This window comes from Pleurodeles waltl, chromosome 7 (genome assembly GCF_031143425.1).
Source record: "Pleurodeles waltl isolate 20211129_DDA chromosome 7, aPleWal1.hap1.20221129, whole genome shotgun sequence".
NCBI lineage: Eukaryota > Metazoa > Chordata > Amphibia > Caudata > Salamandridae > Pleurodeles > Pleurodeles waltl.
The window spans coordinates 597,144,196-597,163,971 of NC_090446.1; the positions used below are offsets into that span (position 1 = coordinate 597,144,196).

Consider the following 19,776-nt stretch of genomic DNA (forward strand, 5'->3'; position numbering starts at 1 on the left):
GTTACACCCCTTTTCTCATCTTTTAGATGCCATCAGAACCTGAAGAAGGCGAGAATTGTGAGACTAGTGAACAGGTAATGCTATTGAAAAGGCACCCCAACATGACATTACTTAGACTCAAACTGAAACCGAATACGAGCTGGTCTTCTGCGACTTTCGAGAGTCAAAGCCATTCTTGTAATCTCACCTTAAAATCTAGATCCCAGTGAATTCACTCAAGCCCTACTAGCCCCTCCAAAAAACCCCACTGCTGAAATGTGTGCTCTGTTCTTTCCTTTAAATATAAAGAAAATGATTGGGGTCGCACGATCGCTTTCTACTTTTTGGAGTATTTCAAAATATGAAAAGTGGTGAAAGAATGAAGCACCCATAGGCTTAATTAATCCTCTTTTTATTGAACTATGACATAATCTGTTTACATAAAACCTTGTCCCTTCAGGCCAAGCACATCGTTGGAGTGTCAATTTTTTACTAGGACAATTTCCCCAACACTGAAGGGCGCAGCGAGGGCTGCATCTGCATTGTAAATCATATTTGTTCAATTAAAGTAGGCTCAGTTAATAGTAAGAACATGCAAATAATTCACTTAGTAGGCAAAACTGACTGAGGGCCATTTCAGAGCCTGTCTCTGATCAGCTTATACAGCCACCATTTGCCTAGGGAGTCAGTGTAGAAAGTGTGTGGTGGTGACAGAGGATTTCATCCTCAATATGGCTCATACCTCAGAGCATGAAATGTGGGGGATCCCAACTCTCTACTGATCCAAAGAACTGATGAGGTGGTGTGCCCTTGTCACAATTTGTCTTTTGTTGACTTTATGTGATCTTAATCGAAGGGTAGCTCCTGATATTACTGCAAATTATACTCACTAAACGTTCCTCAGTTTAATATTTTTGTCTTCATCAATCTTAGGGATCGAATCTTTTTCCCTGGAGTCTCAAGATGGATGCTAAAAAATAATCTACAACTGTAGGTTTCTCTTCAGCTCTAACTACTTTTACAGTGTATCAGCAGGGAATCGATGTAGGGTACTTTTTCCCTGGGAAGGTTATATAACAAGTGAGAGGCGTGGGGGGAGAAGGGTACCCTCCCTCAGGGGCATGTACTTCGAAGGAGTACTTGGGGACAGAGGCCCATCAAGTGATCCATTGGAGCTGATCAGACTGCCCGGCTGCACCACTGTCGCTGTTAAGTCTAAAAGTAGGAGTGCAGCAGTGGAGTATACAGACACACATTAGTGGGTGTACCTTACTGGGGGTATGTGGCTGTATTCCCAGAGGGGGCTCAAATGCTTCAACAGGTACTTGTAAAAGAAGATGGCCTGGAAGAGTGACATGGTCTATCTGGCATGTGTTCAGGTTGTCTTCATTTACATGCAAAGGTTGAAGTGTTTAAAAAAAGTGTGGGAACTGTGATCTGTGCAATGGTGGAGTGTCATAGACTTAGCTAAAAAGAACCAAATAGTCTTAGTGTCTTTTTGTTTTTTCACCTTAAAGTAACTGCCTATAAAAATGCACAAACATTAAATTAAAAATAAATGCAAAATAATTAGTAGAGAATGCATTCTTTTATGTTCTGAAACCTCAATTGGTTAATGTAATCACTGCAAGTGTCTGTGTGTGTGATCAGAGAGTTACAAAATTCAATCCTGATTGTGCAAGGTCCAAGCCAGACTCTCCCTTCACTTTCACCCAGAAGCACCGAAAGGACCACATTTACCATTCAGAGACGGCTGTCTTCCTTTTACCAAAAAGTATGGGAACTCTTTTTGTAAAATTAAAAAAGCACAAACATGTCGGTCCCAAAAGATCCTGCCCACTTAGACCTCTATTTAGATGTTCATCTAGGTGAGTCGCGGGAGACGGTGGCAGGTAGGAGGCCAGCAGAGTTGCATGCAGATGCAGAGACCTGATTATCCAGACCCCTGTTGCCTTAGAGTAATATAGCAGGAGAAAGAGGGAAGAAGCTAAATCTATGTAAAGCTTCTAAGATATGGCCCAGAAGAGGGGGCACTATGTAGGGGCTATTTGTTTAGTTTGCAAATGGACAGAGCAGCCTCCACAGAGAGATGGCTTCAGGAAAATGGGAAAAATTGGGACTATTTCTTTTTTTTTAAAGGGCCATCATTGCCATTATTGCAGCTAGCACTGGGGCCGGGTTGTGATTGGTCACTGTACGCCAACAATGGTTATCTTATTATCAAAGAGGGGTGGGAGCCCATTTTCCTTGCTAGCATTAGGGTTCATGTCACCCTTGCTGTGGAGTGGGATGTGGGACTTTTTTTTAACACGAAGGGGCAGAACGTCTGCTTTGGGCTTCAGGCTGTGCATAGGAGACAGCCTGCTTAGAAGGCTGTAAGTATCATTGGTGCTGCAGATGCAGTGGCACCAGGGCCTAGGGGTGTGAAGGGTGAACTAATCCCTAATTTGGCATTTTACTAGCCTTCATTGCTTGCATTAGGGCCCAGTGCACTCTTGCTGTGCTATGTTGCTTTAAGCCTCAGACAAAGGATCAAGGAAGGAGAAAATTGAGTCAGAGTAGTCACTTTTACTTGGCCTCAGAGAGATGGCAGAGAGGGGGATGAGGCAAGATGGGGGCCTTGTTTCTAACAAAGGGCAGATGAGATTGCCTGATTTGTAAGGCAGGAGCTATCATTAGTGAAGCCGGTGCAGTGGCACTGGGGTCAAGCTGTGTGAGAGCCTCATTGCATTACAATTATTACTGTCTTACATTACAAAAAGGCGGATGGGGGTTCATTTTTCATGTAGACATTAGCACCAAGGCATCGTTGCTGCAAAGAGGCAGGCGACACGTGGTAGCTCATTTTTTTGCTGAAAAGGACTGTGTTTGTTTCAAGACCGGAGTGATGGCCAGGTATGGTAGGGAAGGGGTGGAAGAGGTAGAGGGGAGAGCCACTCAGGACTGCCTCTATAATTAGTGTAGTAATTGCATTGAAGCCCATGGTTATAACAGGCTCACAAATCCCTAATTAGGGGGAGTCGTTTATTTTGGTCAATTTCTGTTTTTGTTTGATATATTTGCTCTTTTATAAATCCCACATTTATTATGGAGTATGAGCTACAGAAAAGGTACCCCTCAAATGATCTCAAATGCCCCACCCCTTCCCTTCCGCTCTGCCCCTCCTGCTCCCTCAATTCATGCCATAAAGTTTGACAGGGAGCCTACTTTGAGAGATTTTGTTTAGGTGGTTTGTTGCAAAACAAAAAGGTTTGAAGACCTCTGCCCTGGTAATTCCCCAAATTCAAAGCTCAGCTACAGGCAGAGGGACACTTAAACATGATAGGCCCCGCACACAGACTCTAGGTTGGAGATTCCATCCCTTGATCAACCTTTGAATGCAGACTCATCTTGCAGGGCCATTTCTCTTCTGTATCTGCTGTCTTGTTGTTCTTCGTGGTTCTTTCAGTGATGGAAGTTTGAGGTTGAAGACAGCAAGGAAAAGTGATATCATAATGTTCTCATGGTTGTGGCCATCAAGGCTTCGGAGGGGGGCAGTTATAGGCATTCCAGAGCCGGATAGTGCAGTCCCAGGAGGCAGATGCATACTGGAGAGGGACAGAGAACGAATGTTAGAGGGCAGTAAAGTTAGCAGAAGATAAGGAAAAGGAAAGTAAGGGGAGTAAAATGGAAGTTAAGAATATGGAAGGGAAAACTAAGTAAGAGAGGAACGGGAAAGGGAGGTTGAAAGGAAAAGGCAAAGAGGGGAGTAGAAAGAGAATATTAAGAAGGAGAATGAGAGAGAAGGTAAAAATGTACGGTTTAGAGAAAGTAGGAAAAAAAGATGGAGGGCAAAGAAAGCTCAGAAAATAAGGGGTAGAGAACTAAAATGAGTGATGTACGGAGAGACAGTATAGTCAGAGAGGGGAGAAAATTAAGATTTGAAGAAGTCAGAGGACAAAGGAGAAATAAATAAAAAGACTAGGATGTGAAAAATAATGGTTAGAGAAGCAAATATAGGAAATGCTCCACAAAGGTAAGAATGAGGACAAGTGTGAGAAAGGGAGAAATAAGGAAAGGGTGGACGAAAAAGAAGTGGTGAAAATGGATGCAGGAGGGTTGCACCTTCGCTGTTGATACCCTCACCCCTATTCTCCAGCGTTGCCTTGTAATTGCCTCTTAGATGGGTGGCTGACACAATGAAGTTTATTATTGATTGTGGTAATAATACATGGGAGCTTGCAATTCCTGTATAAAATGCCTGCCTCTAATTTCCTTATTTCAGGCAACTTCTGATATCTCTAATCGCATGTTATAAAAACATTATGTAGCTGGTCAACTGTAATAAGATATTACATTTGACTTCTGATGTCACAATGCCTGCTTCAAGAGCAGACAGCCAAGGTGAAAATCCGGTCAAGAAGCATAATTACAGGAGCAGTTTAAACAAAGAAAGCAGAAACTTGCTTTTCCTTCTTCTGATATTGTTTTGTAATATGATAAAGTGATCAGCAGAAAGGAGATATTTATGACAACATATTTTCTACACTATATGTCACAATAGTAAAGCCAGAATCTCTGCATGTTTACACATTTTTGAACTTGAAAAGTTAAACTCATTCGATTATCTTTTCGCAAAAAATACTAACTGCTTATTTCTGTATTTAATTTTGCTCTACAACTCCTTTTTTTTCTTGTTGTCTGCAATGACCATTAAAGGGCAAGAACCAAAGGATTAAATTGGTTTGCTGAAATAGTAATGCTGTGATCATGCATCTTAAGGAAGTAAATACCCTCTGCTGTACATTAAATGGATATTGCAAGGCACCAAGAAGTACCATACATTTATAAAGGAATTCTGCCTTCGGCGTTGTTCCTCTACTTCTGGGTCTTTGTTCCAGAACACGGCCCAGGAATAGGCTTCCTAAACCACATGGCACCAAGGAATTAGTCAATGTGCCAACTCAAATCAGAAAGATAACTGCACTGCAACAACCCCACGTTCCACTGAGTAATATCGAAAATAAATGCATTTCAGGTAACAACTGATCCTAGGAGATACCACAGGGATAATTAATAGAACTTAACCACTTTTTCAATATGGAAAGACACACAAGACTAGGAAAACAGGTATAAATTTCAAAGATTCATTTTTAAAATCAGAACCTATCCTAGTGCACTCTAAATGCACAGCAACTATGATGACTGTAAACAATATAGTAGCAGCAAAATTCACCAGAAGTGTGAACAGCAAAAAGTATTGTAACATATTGGTAAAATCACAACTCTTTCTTTATGTCAATACGTACAATCACACCCTCTTCTTAGCCTAAAAGAAAGGGGCCTAACTCGAGTTTCAAAGATGGACTACACCAGCATATTTCGGCTAAATGAATAACAAATGTTCAGAAAAATTACATTGTCTGCTTTTCTTGCCTGCACCAGCTGGCAGACTGGCAGACTGATAAGACCGCCGAGTGAAAGCTACATGCGCCACTCAGTAACTTTCAGCAAAAAAAGGCGATACGATTGTGTATGGCCTTCGTCCCAAGTCTTTGGTATAAAGTTCCGCTCTACGTCTCACACCCTATTGTTGGTTTTTGTAACACATCTGATCATTGTTGGACTTTTCAGAATATACAATTAGCGAAAATGCCTTGCCACCCTTTCTCTTATTTACATTCTATTAAACCCTACCTTTTGTTTAAAAAAAATAAACAAGAAGCAAAGTTATCAACTTCCATGAAACTTTGTTTCCTATTTAAACAATCACAGGAACAGAGAATTTGATCCATGAACAAATAAAGTGAATGTATTCAAGAAGACTTGACCACCACATTAAAAAGAATAATGGCATGAATAAATGTGCATCATATACTTCAATATATATACCTAAATAACTAACACATACAATTCGAAGGGGGGGAGGATACATAAAAGACAAAAACATAATACTCATAATAATAAGGTCATGGAACTCCAAGGTGACTTGCCATATTCTTTTAATGTATGGCAGACTGTACTTTATCCCATATATAATGTATAAGTGAAAAATAGGAAAAACACACTGACATACAGAAGACAATTGCACAAGAAGACACTTGGACAGGTAAGACACAGCCATCAGGATAGGGGAGACACTGGCACAGGGACAGAAGAAACAATCTGGTGCAGTGAAGATGCAGTGAAGGTATTAGCAGTAGGACAATGGAAACAGATGTGCAAAGGGGCGATAATGTTGCTTGAACAAGTGGATGCCAACACTGGGACTGGAGTACACAGATACTGGGGAAAGGGAAACGGATGCTGGGGTGGGGAAAGATCCCAACACTGTTGTTGAGAAGACTACAATGTTGGGACATGCAAAACATTTAATTGAAGGAAAGGAGGTTGGTATTCCCACTGACAATGGAATGGGTGGTGCAGAGACACAGGGACTGGTAAAACATAGCCAGGGGCAAAAAGGAGATGCACACTGGGAAATATATATCAACAAAACTGGGGGCCTAATCTAGCAGACAGGGAGAAATGAACACTCTTTTATGGGCCTCTTGTAATGAGAGGATGAATGGAAGAGATCCACACCGTAAGCCAGAGTTGGTCACCACAGTGCTCATTTTGGCTCAGATAATGGGCCTCACCTTCTTATTACATGGCCATCACCAGGGAAGGTGGGTATACAGTGTCTTACTACCCTCTTCTTTACTCTCATTCTTTGTTCTTTCTCTCTTTTTTCTTTGCACGGTTCTTTTTTCTTTCTTTCATTCTTGCTTTTCCTTTACTTTCCTTCCTTCATCTGACTGTCCTGACTCTCTCCCTCACACTATTTCTTGTCTTTTCCTTGCTTCCTCACTTCCATTATTTTTTCTTTTTCATTTGCGCCTTTCCATTCGTTCAACATTCCTGTTGTTTGTTCTTTCCTCCCTTCTTTCTCCCTTTTCCATTTCACCTTTTTCTTTTCCTTTCCCTTGCTTCTTTCAGCATTCCCTCTGTCCCTTCCATCTCCCTCTCTCATCCTTCCTTTTTTCCTACATTACTTCTTTCGCCGAACCCGATTTATTTGAATTTACTTGTGAAATTCACGAGTAAGCCTGGAATGCCACAAGAGCAAGTTACACTTACTCATACACAATCTCCGTGAATTGGACCCCGTGTCTCTGCTTGAACACACTATAACGTTTTATTCTGCTCAGGTAAGGCGGTTCCAAGGTTAAAACGTCATGCGGATCAAAGTGGAAAATGAGAAAAAAATAAAGTCGAGAAGCAGAAACAAGGCGTCTTGCTAATGTGGAGTCCTTGAGGTAACACAATAAATTCATTAATTGGCATATACACCACCACATGCAGGAACACAGGTATACTCATCATATAGACCCTACACCCACACACACATCCCTCCCAGCACATAATACCTGCTTCAGTTCGGGTATATGGATAACAGACTGAACACAATCTTTGTGTCCCAGGTTAGTTTGAACTTGAAGAAGAGATTCTGCATCGTACACCCTGCGGAGAGAAAAGCAGTTACATCAGTGGACCTCGGCATTCCAGATCACTCCACAAGCCATCACATCACGCAACGCCACATTCCTCGGTTTTCATATAACACATCAGTGCAATATGGGAGTAGTGGCCTTTTACTTTATTTAAGCCTGATGGGTAAAAAATGATGTGTGTAAGGAACGCCCTGTGTGCGGAAAATGAAGTCTTTTTGACTTGGAACTTGGACAATAAGGGTACAGATTGAGGGCATGATGTGAGGCTGCTTCCTGCATAGAGTACAAGGGCTGAGGCTGGAAGGCTACCACATACAGGGGGTACAAAGGCCTCCCCCTGTACACAGTATTGTATCCTCCCCCTACATGGCTACACGGAGGCTGAGTCAGGAGTGCAACTCCCTGCAGGAAGTAGACAACGGTACTATCTGCTGGACAGACAGGGGCTGAGGCAGGATTGGTACTTCCTGCGAGGGGTAAAGAGGCGGGCCTTCTTCAGGGCATCATAAAGAAGCAGGCTAGCTACTATCTGCGGGATGAGTATAGAGGCATGAGGTAAGAACTTACTATAAACAGGCTTTCAGGTTGTTCCACAACATGCATCATTAGCTTTTCCAGTCCTGTTTTTCTTTGCATTTTATTACGTGCAGTATTTGTTTTTTATTTTTCCATATTGAAGGCAGAACTACGAGTTTTGAAATGAAAAGGAAACGAGAGCAGTCGAAAAGTAGTGGATGATATTTACATTTCACCTGAAACGTGTTCTGAAGTTCACACATTCCACACTTGTGCCATTGTTTGAAAAACTTCAAAGAACACTTTGCATGTGAAGCTTTTTACACAAAAGACGTTCTGTAAGCATTTTCCTGCATAAAACATTTTGCAAGGTAGTTCTTCAAATAAAGGTTATGTTTGTGAAGAGATTTCTATTCAAAATGTAATTTTGTGCATAACAACTCTCGCAATTTTGGAGCTTGCGAAGTTTTGAAATAGACTTCACAAAGGTTGCAGCAGAAAAACTGCAGTTTCACACACCCTTGCAGTGGATAAGCTGTTCATGTTTGGTATAGAAAATAGTTAAGACTCTGCTTTCAGGTAAGGCAGATATTGCCTGCTGCAGTGAGCTATAGAAGCTGAAACACAAGTCTATGGTGTCACATGGTACACAGGAAGGCACCTTCATGGTATGACCAGATGACTCCTTGTCACTGGGACAATATCTTTTGACTACTGGCCGTTTGTTTAACAAACTGATGATGCTTTTTTTGATCTTCCAAAGCACAAAAGGTTCCCTGTACCATGTGTAAGTTATTTGTCAAGTTTATACATGTTTTCTGAGTCTAGTTATAACAGCCCTGTTTATTATACTTTTTGGACTACAAGTCTTAGATATCAAAGAAAAACTGGATTTGATGACCACAAGGGACTAGGAAACTTGAAAGCTGTAAGAATTGTAGTGTGTGTTTACTTAAATTCAAAACCCCGAACCTTAGCTCTGGATGCCATGATTTCTAAAGTGAAATCCAAGAACTGGAAAATTGGTTATTTGTCGGTCTCAATCCAATGCAGCATGGGCACCAGCCCTGGCCTCTTGAATGACAACCAAATGCATTCTAGGAGTTACAAGGGTAGTAAGGGTGACGAAAGCCGCACTTCTAGGTAGTAACACAATAGTTTATAGCATATACATGTGGAAGAGCAATGTCTGGTGCAATCAGGCCGAGTGCCCTACTACCCAGCAGGCACCAAAGTGAGTAACAGAATACCCACAACCAAACCTAGAGAAAAGAATTGGCCAGAGCACACAGAATGTAGTGTCCAATAGTGTTGCAGGGATGAGAAACCCTGATGGTGTGTTCAAAATAAGCGAAAGCTTGAGGTTGAAGAAAACGTCCAGAGTCTTGTTAGTAGAAAGTGCTTTTATTCGTAGGTGTTGTAGAGCATGATAATCGTCATAAATAAACAGCCAACACGTGTTTCGTCACACAAGTGACTTTATCAAGGCTGCAAAAAATATTGATAAAAGCAACAGTTGGTATATATACGTGTATGGAATCAGTAGTGAATTCATGTAGAAAAGATATCAAAACCAAAAGCCAGTGACTTAGTGTGGGAGCTTGAATAGATTGGTATTGAAGTGAACAAAACGAGCAAACACAGTGCAACCGGGACACCAATAGAGAAAGGAGACACATTATATATAAAAGTGATTTAACATGTTCATGCAGAAAATATAGAGATCCAGAATGTCTCCAATAGTGGGCTGATACATTATCAAGAGTGAGACGAAGTAAGCTAAAAATACGACTAGGGCAGGGTTGGGAGAGACCAAGCAAATAGATGAATGTAACCACCTAAAAAGGAAGATGTGGAGTGGTACATATTAGTTGAAAGACAGAGAGAAAGACATGGCCCTTAGTAGTTAGGAGCCATAGTTTTTATACCTGGGCCGTCCGGCCAGAGAAATCAATGTTGATTAGATCCGTGGGCTGGAATAAGTGATAGAGATCTAGGAAGGAAAGGAAAAAGAGTAAAACAGGTATGGCTAACCCGTTGGTAGATACGATCCGAGAATGTCCGTCGGTATGAGTTATGGAGAGAGAACAAAGTACCTGTGTACATACCTTAACGTATTGGTGAAATTCAGAGTGGTAAGGCTGCCTGAGCAGCTGCAGGGTGGTTGAGTAATTGAGCGCTTAGGTAAAGAAAGGTATGGGAGGCCCTGATAAGCCGTATAGACAAGACCTGAGAGGTGTCAGAGAGAAAATATAAAAAGAAAGGGTCGGTGTGGAGGAAGCAAAGGCAAAACAGGACATTAATTAATAAAGAACAAATTCTAAGTCAGTGATGAAAAAAGCCGAGGTCTGTGTTTGAAGATCAATGGTAACACTCGCCCTACAGGGCTGTAATATGCAAATGGTGGGATAGAAAATGTAACAAATAGCCTAACAGTAGAAAATAAGGCAAGTACGGTAGGTTGTTGTCAATATAAGAATTACTGGCGGTACATAGTATAAACACAGAGCGCTAAACTTAGGCCTGTGAACCGTCAGAGTACTGAAAACCAGGTTTGAGAAGGTCCATGTGATTAAGGTGGAGGACCCCTGCGGCAGTGAGAAAAAAAGGGTGTTGGACCTCGAAAATGAAGCAGGGGCATATGACGGTACTCCAAAGTGAGCCCGAGAGAGAGAGCGGCCATAAGTATTAGATTAGGGTAAGTCTAATGTATTGAACCGGTAATAATAAGCCGGTGCTTTGTAAGAGGCGAGCGAACATCAAAAATAGGCAATTGAACAGTAATGGTAAAGCGTGTTTCGAAACGAAATACGTGAAGTGATATAGATTACGGCTAGAGAATTGGTAAAGCCCAAAACCGACAATAATCTAAAAAGTAAATACAAGCATCTACAATGAGCTGAACAGTCAGAAGAGTCAAGAACAGAGTGGCCTAGTTGACAGAAATGGAGGACATACCTTAGAAAGTCCGGCCGGGGAGGCGCGGTGAGCAGTGAAAGAGCGTCTGATGGTCGTAACCGACCCGCGCTCTTATAGTAAACAGGGAGTTGGGGTGCCATGGAAATGGAGGGGGGACCCAAAAAGAGGCAGAGGGGGACAGTGTGGCGGCCATATTGGGTGTATGGAATAGGGGTCCAGAATAAACGGACTGAAAAGAATTAGTGAGAGAGAGAAGGGGGGAGCAAGCGGAAAGTTCGTAAGTAAATAGAATGGAAGTCTGGAAAGTGAGGTTAAACGGAGGGAAGAGAGAGGGAAAGAAGGAAGAGAAATGTCATAAAATTGATGATCATGGTGTAAGACCCTTACTGTAGTAATGAGAGAAACAAAAAGCACCGAAGAATGCAGAATAAAGTAATGGGAGTTCAGTGGACTTTAGACAATGTTGAAAGTGAAAAGCAATGCCATGTTGTTGCAACGAGCCACATACATCAAGTATTGAAAAAAGCATAAAACACCGAAGAATACAAAATAAAGTAATAGGAGTCCAGTGCACCGAAGACGATATTGAAATTGAAAAGCAATGCCATATTAATGCAACGAGCCACATACATCAAGTATGTATACACAAACGATCTATATGAATGCCTTATATTACTGAACACATAATGCATAGTGAGGTCGAGTATGGACACGGAATAAATGAGACGTTAGAGCAATAACATCTATTCAGAATCTGATGAGTACATTATTGATACACATAGATACATCCAAACATAGTAGAGCATTTAAAAAACGTTAAGTACATAGTTAGGCTTTGAGCAGAAGGGTTATCCATAGGAAGATATGATACAACGTGCAATGAAATGGAGGATCTTCATATACCACATATGTCTATGCAAGTAAACTAAGTGGATGCTTGGTGTTACCAGACACATGTTGCAGAGTAAGTTCGAGAACATAGGACAAATAGACAAAGTTGCAAAATTAACATCTATTCATAAATGGCAGAGTAAATTGTTAGTACATAGAGATGGATCCAGACCTAATAGAACATAGTGAGCTTGAGCATACGGATAGTACAAACAGTAGAAATGATGCAACCTGCGTACAGAATGGAGGATCAGATTGGTTATGTCAGAAAAAAATGTAATTCACGGTCCGTGTTGAGGCCTAGCTCAACTGCGCGAAGTTTTATGATCCATTTGGCCTCGCATTTGCGCAGTTCTCTGGTTCTGTCTCCCCATCTTGGTGAATTAGGAACCTGAGTGATGCCATGGAATCTGATTTTCAGAAGATCCCCTTCCCCATGTGCGGTGTTAAAGTGCACGGCAAGGGGGTAGTTAATGTTGGTATTTCTGATGGCCCTGATATGTTCCTGAATGCGTTCTTTGAGTGGACGTATAGAGCTTCCAATGTAGATCAGACCACAAACACATATCAAACAATAAACAGTATATTTTGTGTTGCAATTGATAAAACACTTAGAGGGTCATTCTGACCCTGGCGGCCGGTGGCCGCCAGGGCCACCGACCACGGGAGCACCGCCGACAGGCTGGCGGTGCTCCAATGAGCATTCTGACCGCGGCGGTTCAGCCGCGGTCAGAAGCGGAAAGTCAGCGGTCTCCCGCTGACTTTCCGCTGCTCATTGGAATCCTCCATGGCTGCGGAGCGCGCTCCGCAGCCATGAGGATTCTGACCCCCCCTACCGCCATCCAGTTCATGGCGGGAAAGCCGCCATGAACAGGATGGCGGTAGGGGGGGTCGCGGGGCCCCTGGGGGCCCCTGCCGTGCCCATGCCAATGGCATGGGCACGGCAGGGGCCCCCGTAAGAGGGCCCCAAAATGTATTTCACTGTCTGCCTTGCAGACAGTGAAATACGCGACGGGTGCAGTAGCACCCGTCGCACCTTCCCACTCCGCCGGCTCGATTACGAGCCGGCATCCTCGTGGGAAGGTCGTTTTCCCCTGGGCTGGCGGGCGGTTTAACTGGAACCGCCCGCCAGCCCAGGGGAAAACTCGTAATACCCGCCGCGGTCTTTTGACCGCGGCGCGGTAATTTGGAGGGCGGGATCCTGGCGGGCGGCCTCCGCCGCCCGCCAGGGTCATAATGAGGCCCTTAATGTGGTATGTTGTCTTGGTATTGTATGTAAAAGATATGGTTTTGTTGAGGGCTAGTTGACAGGATATGCAACAGCCACATTTGTAAAAGCCAATAGGTTTCTCTGGAATCCACCCAAAGGGCGTGTAGGAGGGGAGGGGCAGAGAAAGCTAGGGCACAAGATGTTCCTGAGAGTCCGACCCCTGCTGTGCACAATGGTGGGGGACCCGCCTATTGAGTCTTTGAGACACGTATCCAGCATCAGCAAGTGCCAATGTTTCTTGAGAATGCGTAGTATCGCCTTGCTAGCTGGGCTGTACTGAGTGATAAATGTGACCGGTCTCTGACTGCTGGGATTTTTAGTGACAAGTTTCTTTGGGCCTTTGATGAGTAACTCGTGTTGTTCCTTGTTCAAGATGCGTTTGCTAGCTCCCGAGATGAGTTTGTTAGGGTAACCCCTATTTTGGAAGCGGTGGGTCAGGTTTTCGAGTTCCTGTTTGAAAATATTAGTGTCAGAGCAGTTACGTCGAATCCTAACCATTTCTCCGTATGGGATGGCCTTGATCTGTGTGAGGGGATGAGCACTCTGTGCATGCAGGATAGAGTTGCAGGCGGTAGGTTTTCTGTAAAGTCTTTTGAGCCAATTTGAGAAAATACACCTTTGGTCCAATTGTCCGGCACACCTCACGCAGCACATTCTTTACTGGGGTAGGTACATTGATGACATTCTTGCCATCTGGACTGGAGACATTCATGACCTTAATATACTCATAAAACACCTTAACACTAATGATTTCAACTTAACGTTTACCCACAAGGTGGACAGTACTCAAATTGAATTTTTGGACCTATTGCTGTACACTACCAACAACAAGGTCATGTCTAGACTTTACAGAAAACCTACCGCCTGCAACTCTATCCTGCATGCACAGAGTGCTCATCCCCTCACACAGATCAAGGCCATCCCATACGGAGAAATGGTTAGGATTCGACGTAACTGCTCTGACACTAATATTTTCAAACAGGAACTCGAAAACCTGACCCACCGCTTCCAAAATAGGGGTTACCCTAACAAACTCATCTCGGGAGCTAGCAAACGCATCTTGAACAAGGAACAACACGAGTTACTCATCAAAGGCCCAAAGAAACTTGTCACTAAAAATCCCAGCAGTCAGAGACCGGTCACATTTATCACTCAGTACAGCCCAGCTAGCAAGGCGATACTACGCATTCTCAAGAAACATTGGCACTTGCTGATGCTGGATACGTGTCTCAAAGACTCAATAGGCGGGTCCCCCACCATTGTGCACAGCAGGGGTCGGACTCTCAGGAACATCTTGTGCCCTAGCTTTCTCTGCCCCTCCCCTCCTACACGCCCTTTGGGGTGGATTCCAGAGAAACCTATTGGCTTTTACAAATGTGGCTGTTGCATATCCTGTCAACTAGCCCTCAACAAAACCATATCTTTTACATACAATACCAAGACAACATACCACATTAAGTGTTTTATCAATTGCAACACAAAATATACTGTTTATTGTTTGATATGTATTTGTGGTCTGATCTACATTGGAAGCTCTATACGTCCACTCAAAGAACGCATTCAGGAACATATCAGGGCCATCAGAAATACCAACATTAACTACCCCCTTGCCGTGCACTTTAACACTGCACATGGGGAAGGGGATCTTCTGAAAATCAGATTCCATGGCATCACTCAGGTTCCTAATTCACCAAGATGGGGAGACAGAACCAGAGAACTGCGCAAATGCGAGGCCAACTGGATCATAAAACTTTGCGCAGTTGAGCTAGGCCTCAACACGGACCGTGAATTACATTTTTTTCTGACATAACCAATCTGATCCTCCATTCTGTACGCAGGTTGCATCATTTCTACTGTTTGTACTATCCGTATGCTCAAGCTCACTATGTTCTATTAGGTCTGGATCCATCTCTATGTACTAACAATTTACTCTGCCATTTATGAATAGATGTTAATTTTGCAACTTTGTCTATTTGTCCTATGTTCTCGAACTTACTCTGCAACATGTGTCTGGTAACACCAAGCATCCACTTAGTTTACTTGCATAGACATATGTGGTATATGAAGATCCTCCATTTCATTGCACGTTGTATCATATCTTCCTATGGATAACCCTTCTGCTCAAAGCCTAACTATGTACTTAACGTTTTTTAAATGCTCTACTATGTTTGGATGTATCTATGTGTATCAATAATGTACTCATCAGATTCTGAATAGATGTTATTGCTCTAACGTCTCATTTATTCCGTGTCCATACTCGACCTCACTATGCATTATGTGTTCAGTAATATAAGGCATTCATATAGATCGTTTGTGTATACATACTTGATGTATGTGGCTCGTTGCATTAATATGGCATTGCTTTTCAATTTCAATATCGTCTTCGGTGCACTGGACTCCTATTACTTTATTTTGTATTCTTCGGTGTTTTATGCTTTTTTCAATACTTGATGTATGTGGCTCGTTGCAACAACATGGCATTGCTTTTCACTTTCAACATTGTCTTCAGTCCACTGAACTCCCATTACTTTATTCTGCATTCTTCAGTGCTTTTTGTTTCTCTCATTACTACAGTAAGGGTCTTACACCATGATCATCAATTTTATGACATTTCTCTTCCTTCTTTCCCTCTCTCTTCCCTCCGTTTAACCTCACTTTCCAGACTTCCATTCTATTTACTTACGAACTTTCCGCTTGCTCCCCCCTTCTCTCTCTCACTAATTCTTTTCAGTCCGTTTATTCTGGACCCCTATTCCATACACCCAATATGGCCGCCACACTGTCCCCCTCTGCCTCTTTTTGGGTCCCCCCTCCATTTCCATGGCACCCCAACTCCCTGTTTACTATAAGAGCGCGGGTCGGTTACGACCATCAGACGCTCTTTCACTGCTCACCGCGCCTCCCCGGCCGGACTTTCTAAGGTATGTCCTCCATTTCTGTCAACTAGGCCACTCTGTTCTTGACTCTTCTGACTGTTCAGCTCATTGTAGATGCTTGTATTTACTTTTTAGATTATTGTCGGTTTTGGGCTTTACCAATTCTCTAGCCGTAATCTATATCACTTCACGTATTTCGTTTCGAAACACGCTTTACCATTACTGTTCAATTGCCTATTTTTTATGTTCGCTCGCCTCTTACAAAGCACCGGCTTATTATTACCGGTTCAATACATTAGACTTACCCTAATCTAATACTTATGGCCGCTTTCTCTCTCGGGCTCACTTTGGAGTACCGTCATATGCCCCGGCTTCATTTTCGAGGTCCAACACCCTTTTTTTCTCACTGCCACAGGGGTCCTCCACCTTAATCACATGGACCTTCTCAAACCTGGTTTTCAGTACTCTGACGGTTCACAGGCCTAAGTTTAGCGCTCTGTGTTTATACTACGTACCGCCAGTAATTGTTATATTGACAACAACCTACCGTACTTGCCTTATTTTCTACTATTAGGCTATTTGTTACATTTTCTATCCCACCATTTGCATATTACAGCCCTGTAGGGCGAGTGTTACCATTGATCTTCAAACACAGACCTCGGCTTTTTTCATCACTGACTTAGAATTTGTTCTTTATTAATTAATTTCCTGTTTTGCCTTTGCTTCCTCCACACCGACCCTTTCTTTTTATATTTTCTCTCTGACACCTCTCAGGTCTTGTCTATACGGCTTATCAGGACCTCCCATACCTTTCTTTACCTACGCGCTCAATTACTCAACCACCCTGCAGCTGCTCAGGCAGCCTTACCACTCTGAATTTCACCAATACGTTAAGGTATGTACACAGGTACTTTGTTCTCTCTCCATAACTCATACCGACGGACATTCTCGGATCGTATCTACCTACGGGTTAGCCATACCTGTTTTACTCTTTTTCCTTTCCTTCCTAGATCTCTATCACTTATTCCAGCCCACGGATCTAATCAACATTGATTTCTCTGGCCGGACGGCCCAGGTATAAAAACTATGGCTCCTAACTACTAAGGGCCATGTCTTTCTCTCTGTCTTTCAACTAATATGTACCACTCCACATCTTCCTTTTTAGGTGGTTACATTCATCTATTTGCTTGGTCTCTCCCAACCCTGCCCTAGTCGTATTTTTAGCTTACTTCGTCTCACTCTTGATAATGTATCAGCCCACTATTGGAGACATTCTGGATCTCTATATTTTCTGCATGAACATGTTAAATCACTTTTATATATAATGTGTCTCCTTTCTCTATTGGTGTCCTGGTCGCACTGTGTTTGCTCGTTTTGTTCACTTCAATACCAATCTATTCAAGCTCCCACACTAAGTCACTGGCTTTTGGTTTTGATATCTTTTCTACATGAATTCACTACTGATTCCATACACGTATATATACCAACTGTTGCTTTTATCAATATTTTTTGCAGCCTTGATAAAGTCACTTGTGTGACGAAACACGTGTTGGCTGTTTATTTATGACGATTATCATGCTCTACAACACCTACGAATAAAAGCACTTTCTACTAACAAGACTCTGGACGTTTTCTTCAACCTCAAGCTTTCGCTTATTTTGAACATACCATCAGGGTTTCTCATCCCTGCAACACTATTGGACACTACATTCTGTGTGCTCTGGCCAATTCTTTTCTCTGCATTCTAGGAGTTGTAGGCATGATTTGCCTCCATTGAACTGATAAGGCTAACATATCAGCATTCAGAATTCATGCTGGTCTGCACTGTAGATAATCACGTTGGAGCATCCTTCATACCACTTCCAACTCTCTGCAACTCAGCCTACCACCCTCCACCTCACCCACAGGCCTTTTGGACAGAACAAGAGCTATGCAAAGAATTCTGAGTCCTTCTGGTCACCTTACCCAATCAACATGCCCATACCACCCTCCTGGATCGTTTCATACTTCCAGACATCTCACTCTTGAAAAGAACATAATACACCATCATTAGCATCATAGGCACATTCAGTGTGGTACAGTGTATCACCCAAAAATGCACCATCCAGTGAGAGCCTCCCATTCTCCTAATTTGGACTGAACACATTGCAAACTATCATCATCTTAGTCACTGTCTAACCAATTACGAGCTCACCTAAAAGAAAACAACAAACCTTCATATCTTTCAAACGTTTCCGCATTAATAACTTAAAGCTCAAACTCATCCTGCCACAGGTACATCTGAAATCAGTAACTTTCTACTTTACTTCAACAGATTTCTGGAAAATCATATAAACACTCAAAATAAAACTAAAATATGCAAGTGCAAGTCGAACCAGTCAGCACCCTGGTATATTCCAAAGACAATTTTTTTTTTCCATTGACAGACAGAAGGAACCAGAACTCCAGTTGATCTCACTCTAGTGGAGTCCCTCCATACAGCAAATATATACACACACACATATATTCACCGAAAAAACACAACGTTTACAGGGATGTTATAGTTAGGAAATAGAATTAAAACAACTTTAGAAATTCACTTAAAAAAAACTAAAGTTACAGGGATATTAAAGTTAGGTTCTGAATTTTGTTGCACAAAACCAGAGAAATTCAGCAGTTAGAGTTATTTCAAGTAACTGTAACTCGCGACCTAAGGTAACTATTACACACGCCCCGCCATGCACAGTTTTTCTTCGACAATTTAACTTCTGTTTCATTGATATTTTTATTGAAGTTATAAAAGTTGTCATGAGTGCTGTAATATCTGAGCTAATTAGCAGTGCATGGCGAGGGCGCAAGTTATAGTTACCTTGGGCCGCGATTTATAGCGTTTTTTGTTTAGCCAATAATCTTCATGAAATGTTCAAAACTTATAGTTCAGTTGATTCAGCTGCTGTGCTGAAAGTTTTTTGGGTGATCAGTCAAGTGGAAGCCAAGAGAAAGGGGGGTGTCCCAAAACATTTTCCCCATGCATTTTCCCTTAGGGACTTTGAACACGACTACAGCCCGAAACTCTGGACCGAATTACACCAAATTTGGCAGGAAGCTAGCTATTGATCCAGAAAGCATGCTTTTTGTGATTTGGTGTAAATCCGTTCAGTAGCTTCTGATATGTTAGAGTTTAAAAGATATAGGTTTATAGGGACACGGAGCCGAGTCCAGATCCATTGATCCAGTGGGAAAAGCAAGGCCCTGATTGGCTGGCCACAACCTGGCAAAAAGGTTGCAGCCACTATTTTGTTTGTCGCATTGGCTTGGGGTGGGAAAAGAAGAGTGCAACAACACACAAGGGGTCAGGATACAGGTATCCTCATCCCATAGGACACATAGGAGCCCTTGTGAGCAAAAATTGCCCAATTATTATGTTTTTTCATCCGATCTGCAACTCCATATGGTGGATCTGCAGATCCAGAGAAAAACTGAAAAAAAAACCACACACTGCATACAACGTCATGCGTGCGCAGCTTGGGTTTGGGTGCATGCTGGAGGGTTAGCCCCTATATATGGTCGTTATAGTTAGGTTCACATTTTACTCACACAAAACCATAGAAATTAAGCAGTTATAGTTATGGTTATCTCAAGTAACTATAACCCATGCCCTAAAGTAACTATAACTCGCGCCCCCACCATGCACAGTTATCTCATAAATAATTTTACTGCAATTTTTATATTGATAGTATCAATTATGTTATAAAAGATATCATGTGTGATGTAATATTTGGGGTATTTAGCAGTGCATTAAGGAAAGTACCTTCAAATAGGTACATTCCTTAGTAGAGCTGCGGTAGCAGCTTTCCATCTTGTAGAGTGT

At 42.3% G+C, this 19,776-nt stretch overlaps 1 protein-coding gene across 1 annotated transcript in view; it reads right to left on the bottom strand.

The window, feature by feature from the left end:
* Positions 1-375: 375 nt before the first annotated feature.
* LOC138304434 (uncharacterized) overlaps positions 376-19,776 on the bottom strand; it is a 121,101-nt gene continuing 101,700 nt past the window's right edge. The window contains exons 18-19 of the mRNA XM_069244480.1: positions 7,371-7,464; positions 376-3,566 (exon numbers count right to left, since the gene is read on the bottom strand). Of these exons, the coding sequence (XP_069100581.1) occupies positions 3,495-3,566; positions 7,371-7,464 (166 nt within the window). The 3' untranslated portion in view covers positions 376-3,494. The remainder of the gene's footprint in view (positions 3,567-7,370; positions 7,465-19,776) is intronic.